This window comes from Scomber scombrus, chromosome 2 (assembly GCF_963691925.1).
Source record: "Scomber scombrus chromosome 2, fScoSco1.1, whole genome shotgun sequence".
Lineage (NCBI taxonomy): Eukaryota > Metazoa > Chordata > Actinopteri > Scombriformes > Scombridae > Scomber > Scomber scombrus.
This window is the reverse complement of record NC_084971.1, coordinates 23244324-23269507: the sequence shown is the minus strand read 5'-3', so window position 1 is coordinate 23269507 and position 25184 is coordinate 23244324. Positions and strand designations below refer to the sequence as shown.

General features: G+C 38.6%; 1 protein-coding gene across 1 annotated transcript; it reads left to right on the top strand.

Annotated features, from left to right (window-relative positions):
- Positions 1-998: 998 nt before the first annotated feature.
- On the top strand, positions 999-25099 carry zgc:154142 (uncharacterized protein LOC555481 homolog). Its single transcript, XM_062426122.1, has 25 exons — positions 999-1143; positions 4442-4572; positions 5683-5776; positions 6270-6410; positions 6623-6720; positions 8710-8836; positions 9233-9433; positions 10231-10446; positions 13182-13322; positions 14255-14500; positions 15207-15392; positions 17227-17336; positions 17717-17817; positions 19116-19393; positions 19605-19768; positions 19897-20080; positions 20185-20403; positions 21390-21524; positions 21806-22027; positions 22134-22316; positions 22574-22686; positions 22783-22877; positions 23012-23301; positions 24195-24355; positions 24902-25099. The coding sequence occupies exons 1-25, from the start codon at positions 999-1001 to the stop codon at positions 25097-25099; spliced, it is 4179 nt and encodes a 1392-aa protein (XP_062282106.1).
- Positions 25100-25184: the final 85 nt, after the last annotated feature.

The window sequence follows — 25184 nt, the reverse complement described above, 5'->3', positions numbered from 1 at the left end:
ATCCAAACTGTCCAAAGAGAAAAACTGCCTGAGGGTTAGGGTTTAAAAAAGCTGTTTACAGCTTTAAAGGTTAATTTTAAAGGTGTAGTGTGTAGGATTTAGTGGCATCTAGTGGTGAGCTTGCAGATTGCAACCAAAGGCATACACCTCCCTTCATCCTCCCCTTCTAAGCATAGGAGGACCTATGGCAGCTGCGAAATTTGCGAAAAATGTGAAAGACCCTTTCTAGAGCCAGGTCTGTCTGTTCTGGGTTACCTTAGAAACTTAGTGGTGCAACATGTTGGGTTCCATCAAAGAGGATCTGCTGCCTATGTAGATATACAGGGCTCATTCTAAGGCAATTAACACACAATGAATATGTCAGGTGATTATACACTAATTAAAACACACTTATGAATATTATATTAGTTCAGCTAATTCCGTCGTGTAAAATACCACTAAATTCTACATACTGCATCTTTAAATTCCTTACTATACTGTATATTGTCTCAAAAGTCATTTTCCAGCCTGGGTTATAACCCAGGACCAGCTAAACCTTTTCCCTTATTTTTCCCAGCACAAATACATGCTTACGTGCTTCAAACAATTTGTTTATTGATACTGAAATGTCAGAGTCAAAGAAAGGCAAGAGTCAGTGTTAAAAATTGGATTTTAGGATGAGGGCTTCTGAATAATGATCACACTGCACATGTAAAACCAGCTATTCTGGGCCACAGCTGAGCGATTTGCACCTTCTGGCCCTTGAAAGATAATCACCTAATCACTAATCCTAATCATCCTTGGTTATGGACACCAAGCATCAATACTCATTAACTCACAGTTCTGATACTATATGATTTATGGCTCTGTAACAGGCAGGCTTGCATGCTGAAATACCACATGTGAGGGGGGCTCAAGGTTCATCTGTACTATCAAAGTCCAGATACCTTTGAGTTGGTAATAAGCCATTGATTGTTGGATGAGGCACAGTCTGGTGCATCTCCTCAGCTGTGAAGAAAATGGAGAAGAGCCATCATCGCTCCAGGGGCTTGAGCACCCTGGAGAAGTGCCTGATATTTCTCTTTGTGGCCATGACCGGCGCCTGCATCGGCCTCATAGCCATCTACTTCACGGACAAATCTGATACTTCTGCTCATACAGAAGGTGAGAATTGTACTCTGCTTCAATAGCCATGTGTATCTCCAGTACTATCCTTAAAAACACACTGCAATACTCAGCGTCACTGAAAAGCATGTTGTCAACTTGGACCTGCAGTCTAATTCTGATCAAATGTCACTGTCACTGATCATTCACTTTCAATTTAACTGCAGGAGGTGATTTAAACTTGACAAGGTGGCAAATGACATCTGAATGGAAAGTCTTTCTTTTTTTTATGACCAATTTATTATCATTTTTGGTTCATTTTACATCATGTGAATGGGAAGCATGTAGTTTTTTCAGTTGCCCTAATACTCTTCTGTATAATGCTGCCAAGAATTGTATGCATTTATAATCAATTTATAGAGAACTAATAGTCATGAAATTGTGATTTTAGTGGGACAAAAGTATTTCACTTAAAACTAAAAGTCTGTATTTTTGTAAAATATGCCCTTGAACTTGAAAAATGTCTTGACTAAAAATCAATATTAAACACACAAACTTCTCGTGATCTAAATAAGAGATATGAGTTAGGATTGTGCCTACTTACCATGTCAGTCTGAGTCATCATAGAGACTGAGGACAATATCCCAGGTTTTGTTGTTAAAACTGGGTTAAAATAGAGAGTTTAAAAAAATAAAAAAAATAAAAACCTGCACTGTAGATACAAACCAAAGTAAGATAAGATGTGTCCTTGACAACATTTAAGGGACATAGGTTGCATTTAGAAATCCCAAGACTTTGGTAGGTGGAGATCTCTGATTGTCTGGAGTCTGAGGAGAGTCTGGAGCCTGGCTCTTGGGGAAAAAAACAAACCATGCAAACACCTTGGACAAACAAATCCATTATTGGCATTTTTCTCAGATGTATCTTCACATTCTCCTTTTTGATCGTGAGAAAATTAAAATCCACAACATGTAAGGGAGGACAACCAAAAGCTAGAAGTACTTTAATACATTTACATTGTTACATTTATGCCTGGTTCCTGTTAGCAAAATGTCACTTTCATTTTATAGTAATAATGTATCATCAATCTCCCTGAGAGAAATGGCCCTACATGTACCACACCTGCACTATTTAATATAAAACACCAAGGTCCTCCTCTGCTTCTCCTTCATCTCTTGCCCATGTGCCATTTGTCATTTAGGAAGCCCATTATTTACTTTGGCCTTATGCAGGAGAAAACATGACTTCCTCAATCTTGGAAATTGATGTGGGTGAATTGTTTGGTGTTTGCATGAGAGGAGCAAAGTGGTGAAATGAATATCAGATGAGCCAATTTGCTTTTAACATTACAAGTCATCAGAGTCTTCTGAACATCTGAATAAATGTCCTTGTGACAAATGTATTGGTAGATAAGACGTGCTCTGAAGAGTAAGGACTGTTAGTGCCACTTATTACATATCACACACACTATATTACACACAGTTTCACTGTGGGATCTCCATCATGGTAACAAGTGCGAAAAAGCTATCCATCTTTATGAAATGCATTAAAAGGGTCATTGCCCACAAAATTAGAGGGTTTGTCTTACATAACATTAGAACAATGTGATTATGTTGACAGTAATGCTCAGCCTAAATGACACAATATATTCCTAGTTTTGTGCTGTTAAACACAGCTGTGCTCCAGACTCCTAACAGAAGCTCCTACAGCCACGGGGGAAAGCGTGCTGCTGCAGCAGATGATGACATACTGTATAATCAATGCTGTTACCAAGGCTTCTCAATTGATTTGAATCCAGCACTGCAGCTAGAAGGTGTTTTTTAATCATTGGAAATTCATAGTACACATTTTCCCTCTTAACCTTCAGTCTCGTTATTTGTACATAATAAGAAATTTAATAAAAACATCTCAAATTCTGTGCAGCTGATGTGTCTGTTGGAGGCAGTAAAAACAGAAATTATATGATCCTTTTGATGTGTACTGAGTAAACAACACTTAATAGCTTACAGTAAATCGGTTTTGAGTTTCCTAAAAATTATGTACAAAAACATTTAGTATATGATTAAGTTTGCCAAAAGTCAAATAATAACCTCAAAGGGCAAATTTACATTAACACTATACAAGAGTGCAATATTTGATTACAATATTTTCACTTTTCTTTCACTTTTGTGGTCACTTTTTTCAGTTCGCTGCTTAGTTTTTCAGCTCTGACACACAAAACTCTCATGTGAACAGTTGTAACAGGGCTGCGTCCCCATTGGCTAATTACCTCAGGAGGGACAGGTCAGTGATTTGGAAGTGCAACAAGTAGCAGACTTCAATTAATTTTGCTCACCAACTTGCAACTTGCAATTCTATCCCTAATCCTAATGTTTCTTTGGCAAATAGTAATTATAAATAACAGAGTAAAGGGAATCTCTTGTGTTTCAGGTGGAGGGTGGTGCTCTCAGAATAGGACAAATTAAGAGAAACAGTTCAATGGGCCACTTCTCAATGACTGCACCCAAAGAAGTTATGGAAGCACACAATTCACTTAAGCATTTTATCCAGATGAAAAATGCTGACATTTCGTTGCTCTCTGCATCTTCATCAGAGTGAAAGGGTCACATTGTCTGAAAAAGTTAAATACCCTCCTCCATACGCAGAACAGTGTCTCATTGGTTATTAAGGATGGGGGGTAATGAATGATATTGACACCACTCATTCACCTCCCTTTTTGAATGAGTTTGTCTCTGATGACACGTTTGCACCTGAAACTGAAAACACATGAGACTGCTTGAGTGAATTGTGAGCTCCAATATTTTCTTTGGGTGCAGTCTGTGAGAAGTGGTCCATTGAACTGTTTCTTATAACTATAGATAACCTTTAAATAATACAGGTTGGCTGGTGAATATACAAATTTAAAGAAAGTGTTGCAATGACATCACATTTGTACGTGATAATGTTACATTTGTTTTGGCCTTAATCAATAAAGCTAAAGATAACTGACTATTTGACAGGAAAGCATGACTATATGGGACCATGGGACCAGACACAGGATGGCCGATTAAGGTCAAAATAAACTATTCAGTGGCCACAAAGCTACATTATATTGTTATTTATAATTATTAATAATACCCTGAGAAAAAATCCACAAGATTCTTACCCTGTATGTGGATTGCCAGGAAAAATATGTTTTACAATTTGTTGCACTTCTAGATCACTGACCTGTCGCTTTGGAATTTAAAGTTAGCACCCTGTAACACCCACACGAGACCTTTGTGTCAGAACTAAAAAAAACTAAGCAAATGGGTTTTATGTGGCTATTATTTCCAAAAAGACTCAGTAACAAGTGTTTCCTTTTGTCATACATTTCCAGGGCTAGACTCAGGCTGTAATGGACCTCAGGAGCTCACCGGAGAGTCAGGCACCTTCACCAGCTTTAACTACCCTAATAGCTACGCCAACGGGAAGAGCTGCGCCTGGCACATCACCGTGAAACCTGACAAGGTGACATGGACATGGACTTTAATTTTTTAAATCTTATGTATTATGTCATGACATAAATGACACATAAATTAGCGCATGGCATCATTTAGCAAGTCTTGAAGCAGGCTTAAGCTACTTTCCACTGATTTTTTTTTTTACTGTTCTCTTTTTAAACTGCTTCTCAATCTTTGATCAAAAAGATTGATAAACTGACTTAAGGGAAACATGCTTCAAATCCTACGCAACAAAAATGTTGAAAAGCATTTAAGTACAAAATAACATATTTGAATGCTATGCCAACTAACTTATTGGAGCAAACCGATGAGTGAGTAAGTTTGTCAGTTGACTGGAACAATGTGTCATAACGACAACATTATTGTTGTTTGCTGTTAATGTTTTTCATTTCTATCTTTATCTCAGTTTATAGATCATGCAACTAGTGCAGTACAATTCTTGAGTTTTTATATGTAGTACAAACACAGTGTTGTGAAGGTCAGAAATAAATGTATTCTTAAAAAATAAAAAACTGTTTAATTGACTAACAATAGAAGAGACAGTCATTTGAAATATAGCTCCTCCAACACACCCATCCTCAACAAAGGATGCAGATTTAATCAATTTTACCCTTGTTTCTATTTCCGACAGGGTCCTTTAGAGTGTTTCTGTCCGGAGCCAAATCACTAGTAGAGTTTGTCAACTTGCTGTTGGGGAAAGTGTCTTATGTGAGGCCAAAGCAGTGTAGGACAGCTGGGAGAGATGCAGTGGCAGCCTCGCAGACAGATGGCTGCCTTGTCTCCTTCATTCTCCTCAGCTCTTCTCTCCACCCACAGGAGAGAAAAAAAACCCAAACTAAATCCTTGATTCTTCTCTCTGTTGTAGCATGCCTGTCTTACTGCCTTCCTGCCTGCAGTGGCTGCTTTTCTCCATCCCTCTGCATATCTGTCTCTTCCTGTTGCTGTCTTCAAACACACATAAACATGCATAGAAAGGGGCGTGCATGCAGAGACACATGCACATACTCACATTTCACACTGAGCACAATTGCCTCTCCCTGTCAGTGGCCCATCTCACTTATCAACTTCTTTGTTTTAAAAAAGAAAGATGAAACACCTCTGCATGTTTCTCTTGCAGGTGATCCATCTGTGGTTTGAGGAGTTTGCTTTAGAGGACAGTCACATCTGCTCTGCAGACTCCATCACACTACAAGATTCACTGGGAATCATTGGTAAAAATCTTACATTAATTCCAACATATTTGTGAAAGGGGGGAAACATTTTTTTAAAATATGGTGCTAGATTGATATTCATAATCATTCATACACACACTCACTGTATATAAATACATCAGCCTGCAGTGCTATCTGCCCGTCCAAAACTAAGGGGATTGAGCTTTGATGTCATGCCCAAATAAGCCCATCCATCCATGGGCAGACTTGTGACCGACAGAGTCCTGCTGGTCCACTGCACACTGCTTTAATCACAGTAACACAATACAACTGTAGTTTTTCAACCAGACTGCAGAGTTTACTTAATAAACATCTTTGATTTCTGTTCATTTGGAATAATTTTCTATCACGCACCCCTCCATGTTGTGTTCTATATATAAAAAATAATATATTAATGACTGCACTTAGTTATTTATAAACAAATTATCCACATTGTGTGACTCTGTATAACCTTGAGCTATATTTTTCTATATAATTCATGTGTTATTTGTAGGGAAATACTGTGGCTACGACAAACCAAAGCCGGTGGTGTCGATGACAAACCGCCTGACTGTCTTTTTTGACACCAATGACAGAAAAACAGACCAAGGATTTAAGGCTCATTACAAAGCTGTGTCTCCAGAACTCACAGCAGGTAAGAGGATGAGTAAAAATACATTTTAGCAAGAAAATTGTGGTTGACTGCCTTACAGTATTTGATTGACCTTAAAGCAGAATGTTGTAGGTATATGGGTGGTGGATGAAAAGGGGTGGGGAAATGAAAATGGGGAGGGAGAGGGGGGTTGTATTGCGGGTACCCTTGGGGTGTGTGTTTGAAGCTGAAGTGCCCTCCATCCCTGCTGCCAGAAATAGCCGGAGCTGGTGGCTTTCTCCAAGGTGACCAAGGGGATCTGTTGACCCCCGGCTTCCCTGAGCAGAATTATGTGAACGCAGCATTATATCAGGTACTGCCATGCACATGACCAACGACACACAATAAAAGCTTGAATGTGACAGCTTCATGGTAACATGCACTGCTGACCTTTATCTGAAGATGCAAGTTTGTAAAATGTACTGCACAGTGTGCATTCTACCGGAGTATTCAACTCAGCATTGTAAACTGAATATTTATCTGTCTTTTTTATCTTTAAAGCTGCTATATATGGATCATGTTGTAAATGAGAGTGACACTTGAAGTGATCCACAGAGAATTATAAACCATCTCTGTGGTTTCCCTCAGCTCTACGGAGCATTTTTTAATATCAATATTAATATCAGTATAATTAATATATTCTCACTATTCTCGTGGGAAGGCTTTGGCTCAGGATGTGAAGAGGGTCATCCTCTAATTAGAAGGTCAGTGGTTTGATCCCCGACTCCTCTTGACCATATGTCAAAGTGTCCTTGTGCAAAAAACTGAACCCCAGATTACTTACTATGGCTGAATGAGCGGCAGAAACATTGTAAGGCACTTTGGATAAAAGTACTATGTAAATGCAGCCATTTGTTCTCATTAGCGTGAGACAGACACAGTTGGCCACTGTTTTCAGTAAAAATTCTCTGATAAACCTACCGTACGCAACCTATGCAGCACCAAACAGCAAACAAAGTTAGCAACTAGCTGGTGAATGTAATCGAGCATTTAGTTGCCAATGTCATATATTTCCGTCAGACTCCAACAACAGAGCTAAAAGGACAGTGAATATTGGATTTACATATATCAGGTCACTGATATCAGAAACATCCAGCGATAATGTTGCTCCATATCGGCTGAATGTATAAAGCAGCAAATGTTTGCTAAGTGAGCAACTGATGTCAATAGTATGTTAACAGTTGTTTTTCCTTCCCCCAAGTGGCCAAAAAATCGGTTTCTGGAAAAAAATCATTTTAGGAAGTAAAAATGGCAAGATTGTCACCATTGAGCAACATCCTGAAGGTTATTAGCCTAGCTAGGCATAAATATGGTAAGCACGGGGAAACAGCTAGCTTGGCTCTCTCTAAAGATAAAACATATGCCTATCCGTATCTCTAAACCTCACTAATAAACACATTTGATCTTATTTGTATTGTAGCAAAGCCACCATTGTTGGTTGTTACAACTAAATTAAAATCTAATTTTGGCATAGATACAATTCAGCTGTACATTTCTGTTTTCAACTGAAAGAGCTAATTTAAGCCATAAATGATGTGGCTAAAAGTCTAGCAGTGTAAGCAATCATCTTAGAATAATGCAACAAGCCTTCCCATTCTGCGATATTTGTGTTAATGTAGGTTGTTAAAAGTGGATCCGTTTAGATAGTGGAATAGATAAATTAGACTGTGAGTTTAAATACAAGTTTAATTCCCAGAGAATTGAGTTGTTAATTGTACAAATTAAATGCAACTCAATACTTAAAAGGTGTCAAGAATATTGTGTGCCTTCTATGAAAACACAAAAACATATTATGTTTATACAGTGCTTTAGTATTGATTAGCATATAGTTCTCAACTAGTTTAGATCTTAGATTAGCATCTAAAAGTAAATCCATTAGCTATGGACTTCATGTTGATATAATTTATAGTCTTGATCAGTGATTTATATCTCTAATTAAATCAGAGTAAGTTTTGATGATAGAGTTTCTATGCTGTGTCTGGACGTGGAGTCATGTGGCGATGTTTCGCTGTCATCATGATTTAATCTTGCTTTAGCTTGATGGGTCAACGTCTATCCAAACAAGATCAGAGTCAGTGATAAAATGATTTATGAGTAACAGTTTGTCAAAATGCAGGCCATGTTAAAACCTTGAAACTAGAGGCAGGAAAACAAGAGGAGTGATGCAGATACATAAGTGATTCATCAATCATTGGATTGATTAAAGAATCATCTGATATAAACCCATGGTGGGTGAAGCCATTTGCGTAATTTATGTTGTTTAAAATGATTGATGTGTGTATGTTTTTGTTTGTTGGATCAGTGGAGAATCACTGTGCCTGAAGGCGAGAGGGTTCGACTGACATTCACCTTCTTTGACCTGGTGCCTGAGGTGTGTGGAGACTTTATACAGGTGTATGATGGCTACAAGGCTGGCTCTTCTCTATTGGGTGAGCATGACATGTTTCCAGTACGCAGTGAGGGATACAAGATGATGATAAAAGGGGATTTTAAAACACACCACAACATTTTCAGACATCAGTGCAGTTTATTTCAAAGCTCAATGTGCTATTACAAGGCAATAGGAAATGTTGGAATATCAGAATAGACTGTAGGCTTTGTTCAGCATTAACAATGTCAACTACACGAGCCAATGAATAAAAGTAAATGTTTGAGAAGTTGCACAATGAGCAAATGTTCTCAAGTCTGCATAAACTTCATTATATTTATTTATATTTATAGTAGTACAGGGGGACAGCTGATGCACTGCTCCCTTTCAGTTGTCTAAAAACTGAAATATGAGGATGTTGACACTTTTTTTAACACTGACATATTATCCATTAAAGGTAAATTCTGTGGTGGGACAATGCCAAAGCCAGTGGAGTCCAGCTCCAACACGATGCTGGTCCGCTTCAAAACGGACAACAGTTTGACTTCTAAAGGATTCAGAGCAACCTACACAAAGTCCAGCCTTCCACCTGTTATTGTTACCACCACCACATCCAGACCCACCACCACACAAACCCTTCCACCTACCACATCTTCTGGTAAGCAATCCTTCCAAGCCCTAAGCTCTTAATCAAAACTGTAAACTGGGATCCATATTTACAAAATACTAATAAATCCCCTGAATCCCCTGGTTCAATTGGATTTTGAGCAAAGGCACCATTCTCTGCATGTCTCCATTTTGATTTTAGTTGAAACATACAACATAAAATATATCTGATTGCCTCACCAACAGATAACAGCATCAATGTCGATGCTACTCAACCAGCTTCCCAAGAACATTGGCCATCACAATTGATTTTTTTAGCTGGCTTCAGGACAGTTTTATCAGGGTTATCCTTCCAAACTGTAATAATTTACCTCCTGAAAGTTAATAATGATGTGCAATAAACTATAATATCATGATCTTTGAGGTTCCTGGCCAGTGAGAGCTCCTTGCTGTCCTGCTTCGTCTGCAGTTTCCTTGCTTTGATCAGGTGACAGCTTCCAGATAAGGATTGATGGAAGTTGCTCTCTGCGTAGGAGTGGGGAGCTCCCCCATGAGGTTTATCTATTCATCACTGTATTAAAGCTATTGGTAGACAGAGCGGTTCTCTCCAGTGGCCAATTAAGGTACTGGAATGAACTGGTTCATTAGGCAGTTTTGTATCAAAGTAAGCTGGTTCTCATCAACTGATGAAAAAGAAAAAGAATAAACTTAATTAAATGGATCTTAGAATGCACAGAAACCCCAGTATTTGATCCAGTTTCCCTTCTTCTTAAGACAATCCCTATAATAAAGTGTAAATATGATGAAATATTGTTTTCTAACATTACTTCCTGCACTGTTATTGGGCAGGAGGTGGTGGTACAGTGATCCTCAGTGGGCGTAAAGGAGTGATCCAGTCTGAAGGTTTCCCAAATTCATATCCTTCTCATCTGAAAAGTTCCTGGAAGATATCTGTGCCCAGAGGATTCAGGGTTAAACTGCACATCACCGACTTGGCCATCACAGGAGAGACTGGACAATGCAAGGAGGACAAACTGATCATCTCAGATGATTACAGCACACTAGGTGTGTTTTTTTAATTAAAAAAAAAAATTCTACAATTTATGTTTTCCTCATTTGACATTCTGTATATTTGTGTGCCTTTTACTTACTGTTTTAAGTCCCCAAATGCATCTGAAATAATCTTAGATAATCTTTTCTGCTTTTGCTTTATCAGCCATTTCTGTCTTTGTGTAGCCAGACTAGCAGCCACTGTGGAATAAGCAACCCAGCTAAGAATTCACTGTGTCATTAAATATGAGGACTTTGGCTTGTGTTTGGTGCACTTTGCTAGGATAACAGCTCTGGTACAGTAGTATAGCTCAATATCTGTCCCCTGCTGTAAAACTGTTGATTAGGATCTTCCTTGCAAAGTGCCCATTAAACTATAAATTACGTCGGCAGTGAGGCTGATACAGCTTCATCTATTGCTGACTTCTCAAGGACTAAAGCACTGAGGTGCAAGCACACACTCTCTGTGAAACACACACACATAGGTGATGAGAGTGTTTTAGTGTTGTGTCTTGTTAGTTTGAGAGCAAGCAAAGGTCTCAAGATGTTGCAAAAAGCTTCAAAGATCCATAACGTGAGACTATGTAACTTAGAAAAGAAGATGTAATACATTCTTCCATTTATGAATTAAGGGGGGACATATTGTGCACATTTAGAGGTTTATATTTTTAATTTGAGGCTTTTATGGTAACATCTCTGCATGATTTGCCATTCAAAAAAATTTTTTCTTAACTAATACTGAGCTTTATGCAGCATGTCGGTTCAGCCTCTGAAGTAGGCTGTTCCTGTCTCTTGTATGATTGGCCAGTTCTTGGAAGTTGCCCCTCTGCAGACTTCAAGCGGCTCAGGAAGCTACATAAACAAACTTTAGTATTCAATTAAAAAAAAGAAACATCATGAATACATACAATATACATATAAAATCACATACATAGATACAGACAAACATACTGTCTATGTGGTGTGTTCATTTAAGAAAATGCTCAACTGACAGAAAAAAGTTGTTCAATCATGAGTGTTTAGGGCAGGTTGACGTCTGAGCGTTTGACTTGCAGGGAGCATTTCTACATATGTTAACCTCAAGTTTTGAAACTTGGACTTGAAACTTTGACCAGAAAATCACAAAAAGCATAATATGTCCTCTTCAAAATTCCTGAGCAATAAAATATACAGTAATTAATTCAATGCTCTAGGGGTTTGGCTGCTAGAACCTAACTTGGTATGACCAGTAGCTGTAGATATTTCTGTGTAACTGATATTAAGGAGTCAGTTTACTAACTTTTTTGTTTGTGATTTATTAATTTGAATTTCTCATACACAACATAACATTTGGCAGTGCGATAGGAAACAAAAACTGAAGCAGCTTGAAAAGCACATCATAATATAAGAATCCTAACAAATTATAAGTGTATCAGCAAATTGTTGTCATTTTACTAACTTTATGATCCTTCTCTGTGCTTGTGCTACTGTTCGACTTTGTAGTTGTTTATAAAAGTTACATCGCCTCACTTTAAGCAACAGTATATATTTTTAATCCAAATGAAACGACTTCCTATAATGGGAATGAGCTGTAATGCTGGTACTCCCGATCCCACTGAGAATCAACTCACTAGTCTGCAGGTTTCTGAATCATTTAAACTCTCAGCTTATGTTTTTGGTTTACTGGTTAATATGGTGAATGTTCAAACATAATATTCACAATATTGGACACACATTCTGGTGGTTAAAAGGTCTCTAGCATCACTCTGTGTTTACTGTATATTTAAGTTTGTTAACATTAGCATATACATTTGATAAGCCAGTATAGCAGGGCTGAGTTTTTCTTTCTGCCCTCCTGCAGATCTAAAACTATTGAAGCAAAATAGAAATCTCTATTGTGTGAGAAGTGTAGGCCTGCGCAATAATTCAATATTATCGTTTATTGGCTTTCAATGATCATGATTACATACTATCATTTTACAAAACAAAAAAGTGCTGTCCAAATTAACGGTTAGGAGTAAATAGTGATTAAAAATGAACAAAAAGAGTCATTATAGGTTTAGTTTTATACTATGTGTGAGGAGTTTTGTGTGATTTAATGCACAGGAATTAGTTTATTGCTTTTATTTTACAGGAAATTTTTTTCATCCGTTTTTGCATTGTATATATATGTATTCCTAAATGAAAACGTAGGAGAATACGCACCAATCATTAATGTCAAACTATGTGATCTATTTCTGTTTACAGTCTTAATTTACAGCCTGCTTACACCTGCAGAATCACATGATGAATGCTCCTGATTGCTAAAACGTTACCTCCGTCACCCAGAAATATTTTTTCATTAGAAGCTGATTTAGCTGCTTAACCTATTGCACTAATGAGCAGCAGCATCTGGCATCACATTATATCTGTGCTCATGTTAGTTATCATTACTAGTTAATGCAGTCTTTTGTGTTCATTTGCTCTGATTAGGTAGGTACAGATTTAATTTGGTAACTGAGTTTGTTTATTTGAATTTATAAGTAGCTGATGTACAATAGAATAAAGTCGTCCTTTTTTGGATCCACATCCATCAACCACTGACCGCGTGACACACTCAGCCTCATAATAACACACACACTTATATAGTATAGTGTATAAAGTGCTTATTTACCCTCCCCAGCTCTTAATGTTTAGTTGCATCCTTTGAAGCTTACCCTCATCACTCACTCTGCTCTCTCCATTTCCCTACATCTTTTACCTCCGCTGTCCTTCCTCTCCCTCATTTTCAGGCACACACTGTGGCTACATCCTTCCTCCAGTGGTGGTCAGTGCCGGTGACACAATGTCTGTCACCTTCCAGTCTGACAGTCGCCTCACAGACCGAGGATTCTCTGCTAAGTGGGAGGCTGTGTATCCTGAGGATGTTGCAGGTACTGAGGACTAATACACACACACACCAATACGCATTTGCACTCGCACACAACACACACACACACACACACAGACAAACACACACACACACACACACACACACAGGGACACACTCATACCTGAGGCAGTCATCGCTGCTGCAGCTCAGCACTTCATTAGGGCTAACAATAAAACATTGCACCCCTCTGTCACATATTTATAAAAACAGCAAAGTAATTGCATAAGCGGTGTGAACTCAAAGCACAGGTCAGAGTACAGTGAAGCATAAAACAAGATAAAGCCCCTTTATCTTTTTCTTTATCATGATTATTAGGCAAAAAAATCACTTGTGACCCCACGTGCAGTGGAGGAAGTACTTAAAGGTGCAATGTGTAGAATTTAGTGGCATCTAGTAGAACTGACTTATTAGAAATTGAATATAAGTATGTTTAAATTAGTGTATAATCCCATGAAAATGTATAAAAATGAGTCCTTTATATTATCTACATAGGGAGCAGGTACCGTAACCCAGAACCAAATACTGGCTCTAGAAAGGGTCTCTTGGATTTTTTTGCGAGTTTCATGCCACCATAGATTCTCCTACACACTTGGAGGTGGAATGGGAGGGGTACTCAGTTAGTTGCAATCTGCAACCTCTCCGCTAGATGCCACTAAATCCTGCACACAGAAGTACTTCATTACAACATAGTCCTGTATATTTTATGTAAATATAAATACCTAATGATTATCAGCTAAATGTATTTGTGTATTAAAGTGAAATAGATAAATAAAATTGAATTTTACTCAAATAAGGATATAAGATACAAAAGTAAGCCTACAGATCAAACTTCTTTATTATGAGTCCATGTTCATATTTTGTTATGATGATTTTATATTTACTCTGTTCTCATACAAGAATCTCATACACTGTCTTTCCCTCTTTGTGTCTCAGAAATCCAGGGCTGTGGAGGTTATTCCAAACAGGAAACAGGCGTTATCAAGTCTCAGAACTGGCCTATGAACTACAAGGCTAACGCTGAGTGCATGTGGAACATCCTGCTGCCTGTTGGGAAAAAAATCACACTGAACTTCACCCACTTTGATCTAGAAGGCAAAGATTTCTTGACGTCCAAATGCTACGATAACATAGTGGTCTACGACATCAATAGTTTGTCTAATAATCTGATTCAAAAGCATGGTAAGTTGGTTCCTAAACTGTTGGTCCTAAAACTGATGGTATATTTCATGATGGTCAATTCAATTGTAAGACTCTGCCACAAATTGACATTTTAATTTTAATTAATCATCAGACACCTGACGTTATTGTCTTTTAGAGGCTGTAACGCACTGAGTTTTAAATCTAAGGAGGGTACTGGTATGATTAAAATAGACAACCTAACCTGGTACTGAATGTGGACTTTTATGGAGAATTTAACTTTCAGTGAGGATCAATACAGTTATAGAGCAACTAAATAATATTACATTCAGTTTCAAGTTCATTGGAGTTCAGTCCCAAACTATTCAGTTTCAACTTACAGATTCAGTTATTCAAGTTAAGCGATTCAAATTCAAATATAAATGATTCAATTTCCGTTTCTAGTGACACATATTTCTGCCCATACATAACTGAACATGGGAATGCCCATCATATACTTCCATCATAATAATCTCAGTCCTTATACACCAAAACACAGTTTATTACAGATGTATGTCCAGAAAAATGTGAAACACAGTGCTGACCTGCTATTTCCCCCTAAATACCTAATGTTCTCCCATAAAAGACAAAAATGAGTCTATGGTGCATTTTAGTTAATAAAACAATGTCTCTACACTGTTAAAAGTACTGTATACCTTCTCTAACACTTAATTTATTATAAACAATTTTCTCTTTTAATTGATTTTAGGTCCATTTTGTGGGACTAAGCTGCCTAGTATCATCCAGACAAAAGGCAACAGGCTGCTGATCCGCTTCCATTCAGACTTGTTTACTGAAGCCAAAGGCTTCAGGGCCTACTGGACCACAAACCCCAGCCTGCCTTCTCCTACAGAACCGCCTACTCTGGCCAACCCTTGGGACGAAATCCCCATAGGTGGAGTATCTGTCTCAGCTAAACACATTTTGCTTACATTGGCATTACACAACATTTACATTCACTTCAAGTACATTTAAAGTTGCACTAGTCACTATTTGTCATATTAACAATGGATAAAATGATGATGGTGTAATATGAAAGGGAACTGCTCGTAGTGATGAACCCACTAATCATGCAGTTCACCTCAGCTCTCCAGAGCCTTTTAGCCTGTTTTATTGCATTGTTTTGGTCATATGGCCAAACTAGCTCTCCCTCTTTCTCATCAGCGTCATTTCTAGCAGCAGCAGGCAGCTGTTTTCAGTGCAAAAGCTCTGATAAACCCACTGTACACTACCTGCCTGACACCAAACAACAAGTTAGCATTTGGTTGTTACTAAAACAGAACTAAAGAATGAATATTGGACTTTGTCACATTGACAGGAAAATAATCCAAGCTAATGTTGGTCCATTCTAACTGGATGTGTAAATATGCAATTGCTAACATATTTGGAGTAACAACTTTGTTCATTTAATTAATGAATTCAATATAGGTTTTGGGTGAAAACACAAAACAAACTATGCTGGTTTCAGCCTCTTAAATTTGAGGATTTGCTTATTTTCTTTGTTACGTAATCACTGAAAGTAGGTAGGTTGGTTGGACAAAACAAGGAATTTGGAGACATGCTATTAGCCTCTAGGAAAGTGTAATGGGTATGTTTCACTGTTTTCTTTTTACATATTTTTGAACATTTTATTCCTTTATTACTGAGTTGTCACTACAAAAATGACAGGAAATGAGGATCCTAAGCTGGACTGAAACCTATGAATAGTTTAAAAATTATGATGATGTAGGCTTTACATTTGATATTCTAGGTTTTTTTATTTACACGTTGAAACCATGTCATATTGTACACTGTCTTCAGGTTAGTAGAGCAGTATTTTCCTATCACTGATCATACTGACCAACATTTAGTTTCAAAACTGCTCCTTGGAAGCTGTACAGAGACCTGCACTATATTCACCTGATTCCTCCCATCCTAACCCCTTCTTCACACACCCCTTGCCTATCTTCTCTTTGCTGCACCCAGATGTGCAGTAAAGCAAGGAGATTTGGTGTGCTGAGAACACAATGTGAAGTGGCCTAGTGCTTCGCTCTCCTTCCAAGCTGGCTGTCACCCAATCCCCATTCTTCACCCATCGATGAGCCCCAGGTGGCCCAGGCCCATGCCAAGCCAATTGCTGAAATAGAGTTATATAGATGGACTGTGCCGCCCCCCCCCCCCCCCACACACACACACACACACCTAGACTCAGACCAGAAGTGCCCTATGTGTTTAGACGAAGGAAGGAAAGACAGATTGAGAGGAATGAAAAGAGATGAAAGGAGAAAATATTGGATACGAGAGACAGTTTAATGCCAGCTCTTTGGATGACTGAAGGACATTAACATCTTTATATGTGCTGTTGTTGTGATGTTGAGTTTGGCCTGCAAGTTATGATTCCTCAAATCCGGTTCAGGACTTCTTTTTTGTTTTCAGCAAGAGCACGAAGATATTGAATACATGACTGCAAACTAGCAGATTAGAGAAAGCCAAAAAGAGAGAGACACAGTTCACTATAGCCAGCATTGTCAACTTGGTGAGATTGGAAAATTATTTTAAAAACATGCATCAGAGTGCCAGAGCCAGTGATCGAAAGCCACTTCCCTCCAACATGCAGGCTTATCTGTTAGCTGCAGACATGTACTGTATATTCAGGCTTTGTTTATACACACACAAACCACAAACAAGTTCACATAAGCACAGAAAACCGCACACATGATAGATTAAAGTGGTTTCCTTTGATTTTCTAGACTGGCCCAGTCCATGTGGGAAACCAGCCATTCCTCCTACTGTTGTGTCACGCATTGTGAATGGAGAGCCAGCTAAACCACACTCCTGGCCCTGGCAAGTGTCCATGCAGGTGAGATACTCCTCTAATGAACACTGGGAATTCACATGAAGATAAAACAAATTTCATGAGAACTTGCTGTGATTTCAAAAGGAAAGAAACATTTAAATAAAAGCAAATATTATAAGGAATGGGATTCAAGGGACAAATTCAGATAAAATGAAACTTGCAGAGTTATAGTTGATAATCTGGTATTAAAGGGTCATTTGTCCCATCCTCCTCCTTATTGTTTTCATCTCATATATAAAGGCATTGTCTTTAATCTAAACTTAAAAGTAAACTCACATTAGCCAATTGTGTATGAACGTATATCATCTGTAATGACCAGTACGCTGTATCTGTAATGACTTTCTTTTCTGCTTTTATTCCCTGCTTTCTTGCATTTGTTTCAGGTCTGGCCAGCCAGTCGCCCAGAACCAACATTTTTCCATACCTGCGGTGGTACACTTATTCATAAAAACTGGGTACTTACAGCTGCCCACTGCTTCATAAAGTGAGTGTTCTGTAGGGCTGTGACTAACCTAGTTTCATTATCGATTCATCCACTGGTTTTTTATCACTTTGCCTGTAAGGTCAAAAATGTTTTTTAAAAATGCCTGTTATAATTTCTTAAAGCCCAAAGAGAAAGTCTTTAAATGTCTTGTTTTGTCTAATAAATGTCTAAAATATTCCAAGATATTCAGTTTATCATGTAGGACACATAAAAGTTAAAAATCTTCATATATAAGAAGCTACTACCAACAAATGTTTGGCGTTTTTCTTTAAAAAGTGAGTCAAACGTTTATGAAACAACTCGATTAAAAAAAGGTTGTAGATTAGTTAGATCTGTCAATTGACGATTTGACTATTCCTTGCAGCTCCAGAGCTCTGTTTCATAATCTTATGTAAAATTAGTTTAGACATGATCAAAAGGAACATGCCTCATGACATCATTCATTTCCAGTCAAAACTGGAGATAGTTCAGTCCTCTGTGGTTTCATGCTCCACATATCAGGAACAAACTCCCTGAAAACTGAAGGTCTGCTGCAGCTCTCAGTTCTTTTAAAATCAAGGCTGAAAACTTTTCTGTTTGCTGCTGCCTTTGATTAAATCAAATAATTATTACATTTACACTGCACAATAACTTTTATTCTTGTATTTTTTTAACTGCTTTTATTCTATTTTAGCTTATTTTTGTTTTCTATTCTCTTAACTCTTTAATTACTGTCTTAATTGTATTTTAATGTCTTTTTCATTTCTTTTGCACTCTGTCTGGATGCTTTTAACGTTTCATGTAAAGCACTCTGAATTGCCTTGTTGCTGAAATGTCTATAAATAAACTTGCCTTGCCTTTTAATGTTACAGGAAGTTTTTATCAAACTTCCTGGAGGCCCATTTGTGTAATCTCAAAAGGCAGTTATTGGTTTCTGTGGCTTGTGCTTTTTACCTCGGGCTTATTACAGTGTCAGAGCAATGTCTTCTTAGAGACGCCTCGCCGCCTTGGCTAATGGTCGACAGTGCCTTTTGCAGAGATGCTGGTGCACTGTGGAGCCTGAATACTATATATTTTCTGCTGTGAGCCTGAGAAGGATGTATATAAGGTTATATGTCACAGAGGTGTGGTGTGCACAGTAAAAATAAATTCCCACATTGGAAACAAATTCTCCAGTATCCTGTCAGCTTATATTGAGCAGTGACAGTGACAAAGCTGTATTGTAAACTAAAGGTTTTTTTTATGTATTATTATTGCAAGACAATAAAGTCAAAGAGTCAAAGTTTTATTACTTATGAATCTGTTGATTTCCTACCCAGCTACGCTGATGAGCTGCAACGCTGGCGCATGTGCCTCGGCAAACACAACCTGACCTACACAGAGCCGAGTGAACGCTGCTTCAGTGTGTCTGGTATCTATCGCCATGAGGGTTTCAAGTATCCCACGGTGCCCACGGTGGAGTTTGACATTGCCCTAATCAGGCTGGATGGCGAGGTGACATCCAGTGATCAGATCTCTTACGCCTGCCTTCCCTCTGAGGAGGAAATGCTACCTGGGGACAAAAAGTGCTATGCTACCGGCTGGGGAGATGAAACAGGTGCTGTTTCTGAGCCTCAGTTCTTTAAAACTGATTCTTAAAGAGAGACAATCAGTCCTCATAAAATGTTTATGCTGTTAAACATTCATTGTTACATAGTTTGCATGCCCTCTGCTGGATTAAATGTGCAAATACTTCTTGTTTTTATGCCCCCACCTGTGACAAGTTGAATGTTTTTGTAACCATTTAAATTGTTTTCTGTGATTATCAGGTGATTCACTGAATGCTAAAGTCGCAGAGACTCTTAACCAGGTGGCCCTGCCTGTTGTGCCGTATGACACCTGCAAGAGGATGGATTATTGGTGGTTTCAGGTCAAGACCTCCATGATCTGCTGTGGTTATACCCTGCCTGATGAGCTCAAATCTGTCTGTCAGGTAAAACAAGACCTATGAGAGTGTCTGGCTAATAGATGTCAACAATGAGATGCACACACCGGAATACACAAACAGGTTTTTGACAACATGCTCATGGTGTTCTTAATGTTGATTCGTGACTGTGACAGGGAGATTCAGGTGGTCCTCTGGTGTGCCAGGATGCCCCCGATAGTCCATGGGAAGTTCATGGTATAACTAGCTTTGGTCCTATTGGATGTATTATGAATAAGAAGCCCTCCGTGTTCACCCGATCCTCTGCCTACCTCCCCTGGATCAAGAACGTCATCCGCAGAGACATCTACAATGAGCACAGTATGATTCCAGCTGGTCTAAACTGACCCACTTTGCTCAAAATCTAAATATGGTACAAAGTCAGAATGCAGTGTTGGTTTTCACTCTCTGTGCTCTCTGTGTAGCATCTGGCTGTGGTGGGCCAAAGGATTTGACTGACACACATGGCACTCTGTCCTCTATGGGTTACCCTGGCAGCTACAGCAACAAAGCCCGTTGCCAGTGGAACATCCGGGTGGCCGACGGCAAACTGGTCCATCTCCATTTCCACAATTTCTCCCTGGAGGAAAGTCAGATGTGCATGAATGACAAAGTCAGCCTCACTGACAATATAGGAAGTTTAGGTATGTAAATATCTGCTTTTTGCATCTTCCCAGCTGATGATGGATTTCCTGAGACATTCTGTGATGTGATTACCCCCAAAGACTTCAGCATAACTATCTATTATTATCTATTACAGTATATTATTTGAGAATGGCATCTCAACATGTCTTACATTTAGAGGTCCAATGCCATTATTTACCTCAACCTATACATATTGTGATTTCATTGAACTGTCTTCTTATTGATACAGTCCAAAAGTCACCTGCTTGGCATTTACAGTATATTAGGGCAAACAACTTGAGAGGCTGATCCAAGGAAGACCTGAAATAAAAACATGTCCACATATTAAAGAACTAACATGCACAAAGTATAAAAACGTACAGGACTTGAGTCAAATGGAAAACATATTATATTAAAATTAGGGAAGGAATTCACTAAATTAGTGTTTCAACTTTATATTATGAATATAAATTCAAATTTAAACAATTTGTATGAATATTACAGTGAAGACAGAAGCCTTTTTTAGCCTGAACACCCAGACTGTCTATCGTCTACACAGTAAGGAATTAAAGTCCCCAACACTTTTAGACAAGTCACCCACCTCAATTATCAACAGGGAGAGTCAATGATTGGCCAAAAATGTGACTAAAATATTGCATTAGTGTTATGTGTGTGTTTACCCATTAAGAAAAAAAAGACACACACACACACACACACACACACACACACACATATATATATATATATATGTTTGATATGTTTGCCTCACTAGAATAGGTGTTTGTTTCCTCTCATTTTTTTTACTATGAATTGCCATAAAACACGCTTAGAGCCTACTGCTGTGTTACTTGACATGTCTCCGCCTTAAATGTTCAGCTATGCATGCATAATGTAAAAACAGGACAGATAACTAGCTGTTAATGTATTTTTTAAATCATCATTAGGACAGTAGGTCCACAGATCTGCAGAAAAGTCAGTCTCACTCTTCATGTTCATTTCTCCTCAGGCACCTACTGCAGCCTCTTACCCCCTCAAGACCTGGTGAGTGATGGGAACACACTTCACATCAGCTTCTCCTCCAACGACAAGGTGGTGGACACAGGCTTCAAAGCCACGTGGAAAGCAGTGGACCCATCAGAGGGTAAGACAAGAGAAAAGTGTGCCTGACAAGACACCGAGGGAATAACCTACAGTCAAGACAAATGTTTCTTCTGTCATGATCTAACCTCACAGTCTGTTTTTTTCTTTTGTTTTCTCCTTTCCTTTTCTCTCATTTGTCCTCTTGTCCACACACACACACACACACACACACACACACACACACACACACACACACACACACACACACACACACACACACACACACACACACACACACACACACACACACACACACACACACACACACACACACACACACAGCTCCTTGTGGAGGACATTTCAGCAGTTCTCAGGGTGAAATCACCTCTCCTAACTGGCCCAATGACTACAACGCTGAGTCTGTGTGCACATGGCGCATCAATGTTCCTTCAGCAAAAAGTATCCATGTGGCCTTCACTCACTTTGAGCTGCAAGCTGTAAACATGTTAGGAAACTGCGTGGACTATGTGGAGATCTTCAATGGAGAAAGCATGATATCGCTAGGTTGAATATTTTACTACAAATTCTCATTTCCATTTTGAGATCAGTTGTTTTTAAAGTATTTTCTGTTTCTATCAGTATTCGTATTTTTGTTTTGTTTTTTATACAGGTCGTTTCTGTGGTTTCGCCCCTCCACCCAAAATTAACATCATAAGCAACACAGTCATCATTCGCTTCCTTAGTAATAGTGCCAATCAGCAGATGGGTTTCCGTAGTTACTGGACCGTTGATGCCGGAATTATCCCAACTTTACCTCCTCCACTTCCAAACCCATGGGACAACATCACTATCAGTAAGTGCAAGTCTAGCCCAACTCAAATAGCACCCCTATATCTCATGTGTTGTGTTGTCATGTGGAGCTTCACAGTTTCACAGTCTGGTTTCACTTCTCTCAAATGAAAATTGTTACAGGATCTGAACCTGGATCACCCGATTTTTGATTTTTAAACTTTGCCATGGCCTATATCTGTATAAATACAGGTTAAATTAATAGATAAATGACTGCACTTTAGAGCTTGTTTATTTGAATTGTACATTTTTTCATCCCAGACTGGCCAGAAAATTGTGGAAATCCAGCAGTGACACCTAGCACAGCCACAATGAGGGTGGTTAATGGAGTAGAGGCAGTCGCCCACTCCTGGCCCTGGCAAGTCTCCATGCAGGTACGGTCAACTCCAGCTTCTCTGTGTGTTGACTGACTAATAGTGATAGGGGAGAGCTTTTTTTGGTTAAAATGTGTTTTATTTTTTCTTCCCCAGGCTTCACCAATGTCTCCCATACCTTACATGCACGGTTGTGGAGGTTCTTTGATTAACGAGGAATGGATCCTAACTGCTGCTCACTGTTTCATGTTGTAAGACATGACCTGCATTACATGCATCGTTAAAAACGCACAGTTTTTTATAAGCAGCTATTAGAAACACACATTTTTCCAGCTTGCACAATAGTGAAACAAGTAAAACAAGTTCTAATTTTCTCCTTCATCAGCCCACTGAATAGACCCTCCTACTGGCGCATGTGTTTGGGGAAGCACCACATGAACTCCTCCATGGATGTTCCCTCAGCAGAGGCATGCTACAAGGTTGATGGTATCATCCGACATGAAGGGTTCGTCTACGAGCAGGATAAAAATGACATCAGCAATGACATAGCCCTGGTGCATTTGACTGAGCCCGTCAATATGACGAGAGAGATCAGCCCCATCTGTCTGCCCAAACCCGGGGCTGAGATGGCTGGTGGGACACCCTGCTTTGTTACCGGCTGGGGAGATGAGAAAGGTAGAAGTGATGACACATTTCAGTTTTTTTTTTTTTAAAGAACTGCAGTTGTAATGTAACTGGAACTAGATGTAACTGTAGTTGTAGCTGTGGTTGCTGCATCTCAAAGTGAATCTCATGTATAACCCTGTTTTGTAAAATTATGACTCCAGCTTTGTTGCCCCTTTTGTTCTGTACTTTTTATGTTTTCCTGTTTGTTTCATTTTAAAGGACTGGCTTACAATTTTTTAAGTCTGTCAGGTGCCCATATGAACACAGACAGGTTTTTCTTGTTGTAATCATTCCTCATGTTCATTCATTAACAAAATAGGGAATTAGACACTAAGAATGCAGTAACTTTTAAATATGTTGATTTGATATGACTAAATTGGACAGCTGAAGCTTCATATTAGCTTCAAATAAGCTTTTAAATAAATGTTTACACCGAAGGAGGCTTTTGGATTTTGAGTCCCATCACTTGCATTGTAAGTGCATTATGAAGGAATCTCTTAATGGTCAGTATGAACCGAAGGTATGATTACCACAAGAAGAACAAGTGTAAATGTAAATGTAAATATAAATATAAATATAAATATAAAAAATTGTGAACCTGTTCCTCAATTGAAATTTTGAACTGTTTCATATGTGTTAGGTTCAGTCTATAATAAGTATGCAACTTGAAAAACATGAACAACAGAAAATAAACTCACAGTCATGTGAATGTTTACTAGTACAACATCTTTACATGCTCCACTAAAATCTTGCTATCAGGCATGTGCATGTTTTGTTTAATCAGCTCATACTTGTGGTAGCCTCGGCTTGATTACTAAAGATAACGGGTTTATCTTAGTGTAAATGTGTGTCTATGTTACTATACCTTATAAAATATCAAGTCCTTTCTATTTCTCTCTTAGGTAACCTGTTCCCCAAAGTGTCTGAGAAGCTAAATCAGGCAGCTCTCCCTATTGTTGACTTCCAAACCTGCAGTAAGCCTGCATACTGGTGGGACGTCCTCAGGCCCTCCATGATCTGTGCTGGCTATGAGTCTCCAGATGAGCTTAAGTCAGCCTGCCAGGTAAGAGGAAGTATTTCACTTTGCAAAAACAGTTACAAAATACGTTTATTACAGAAAGAGGATGGATTTGGATGATGACAATCCCTTCAAGCTTTCTCACACATTATTAAACTACCTATTTTACACAGGATAAGTGTTTTATTATATAAGAGTGTTGGCCTCTCATGATTGGATCGTCTTTTATGTAACAGACTGCTTTGTTTGTGATCATTCAGCCTTGATTGCAAATGGCTGCTAGTTTGCATGCATAATTGGACAAAAACATAGGAGCCTTATTTGTTAGCAATAATGAGCCAATATGCAAGCAGGGACTTGGAAGATTAGAAATTTAGAAGTGGGAAAAGTACTGCAGGCTTTTAGAGTTTTATTAAATATAACACTGACATTAGCCTCAAGAAAACTCTGTCAGGTTTGTGATAAAAATTGACGTACAGTTTCTAGGGCAATGTGATGATTTTTAGTTGCTGTCAAAATCAAATGTCACCAATGCATCTTCTTACTTGTGCAATAAATCTTTAACAAGTTCTTTCTCCTGCTCTTTTGTAGGGTGACTCTGGCGGTCCTTTTGCCTGCAAGGCCGATGCAGCAAGCAAAACCTGGGAGGTGCATGGTATTGTCAGTTTCGGACCTCAGGGCTGCATCAAAGACAAGAAACCCTCAGTTTTCACCCGTGTCTCTGCCTTTAGTAACTGGATTGACCACAACATCAAGAAGTTCATGTATGAAAATGGTAAAACCAACTAAAGCTGATATCCATAAGGTTTTGATTGATCATCTCTAATTTTTCCGCTGCTACAGACTAAGTCATTGTACCTTTTTATTTAGGATT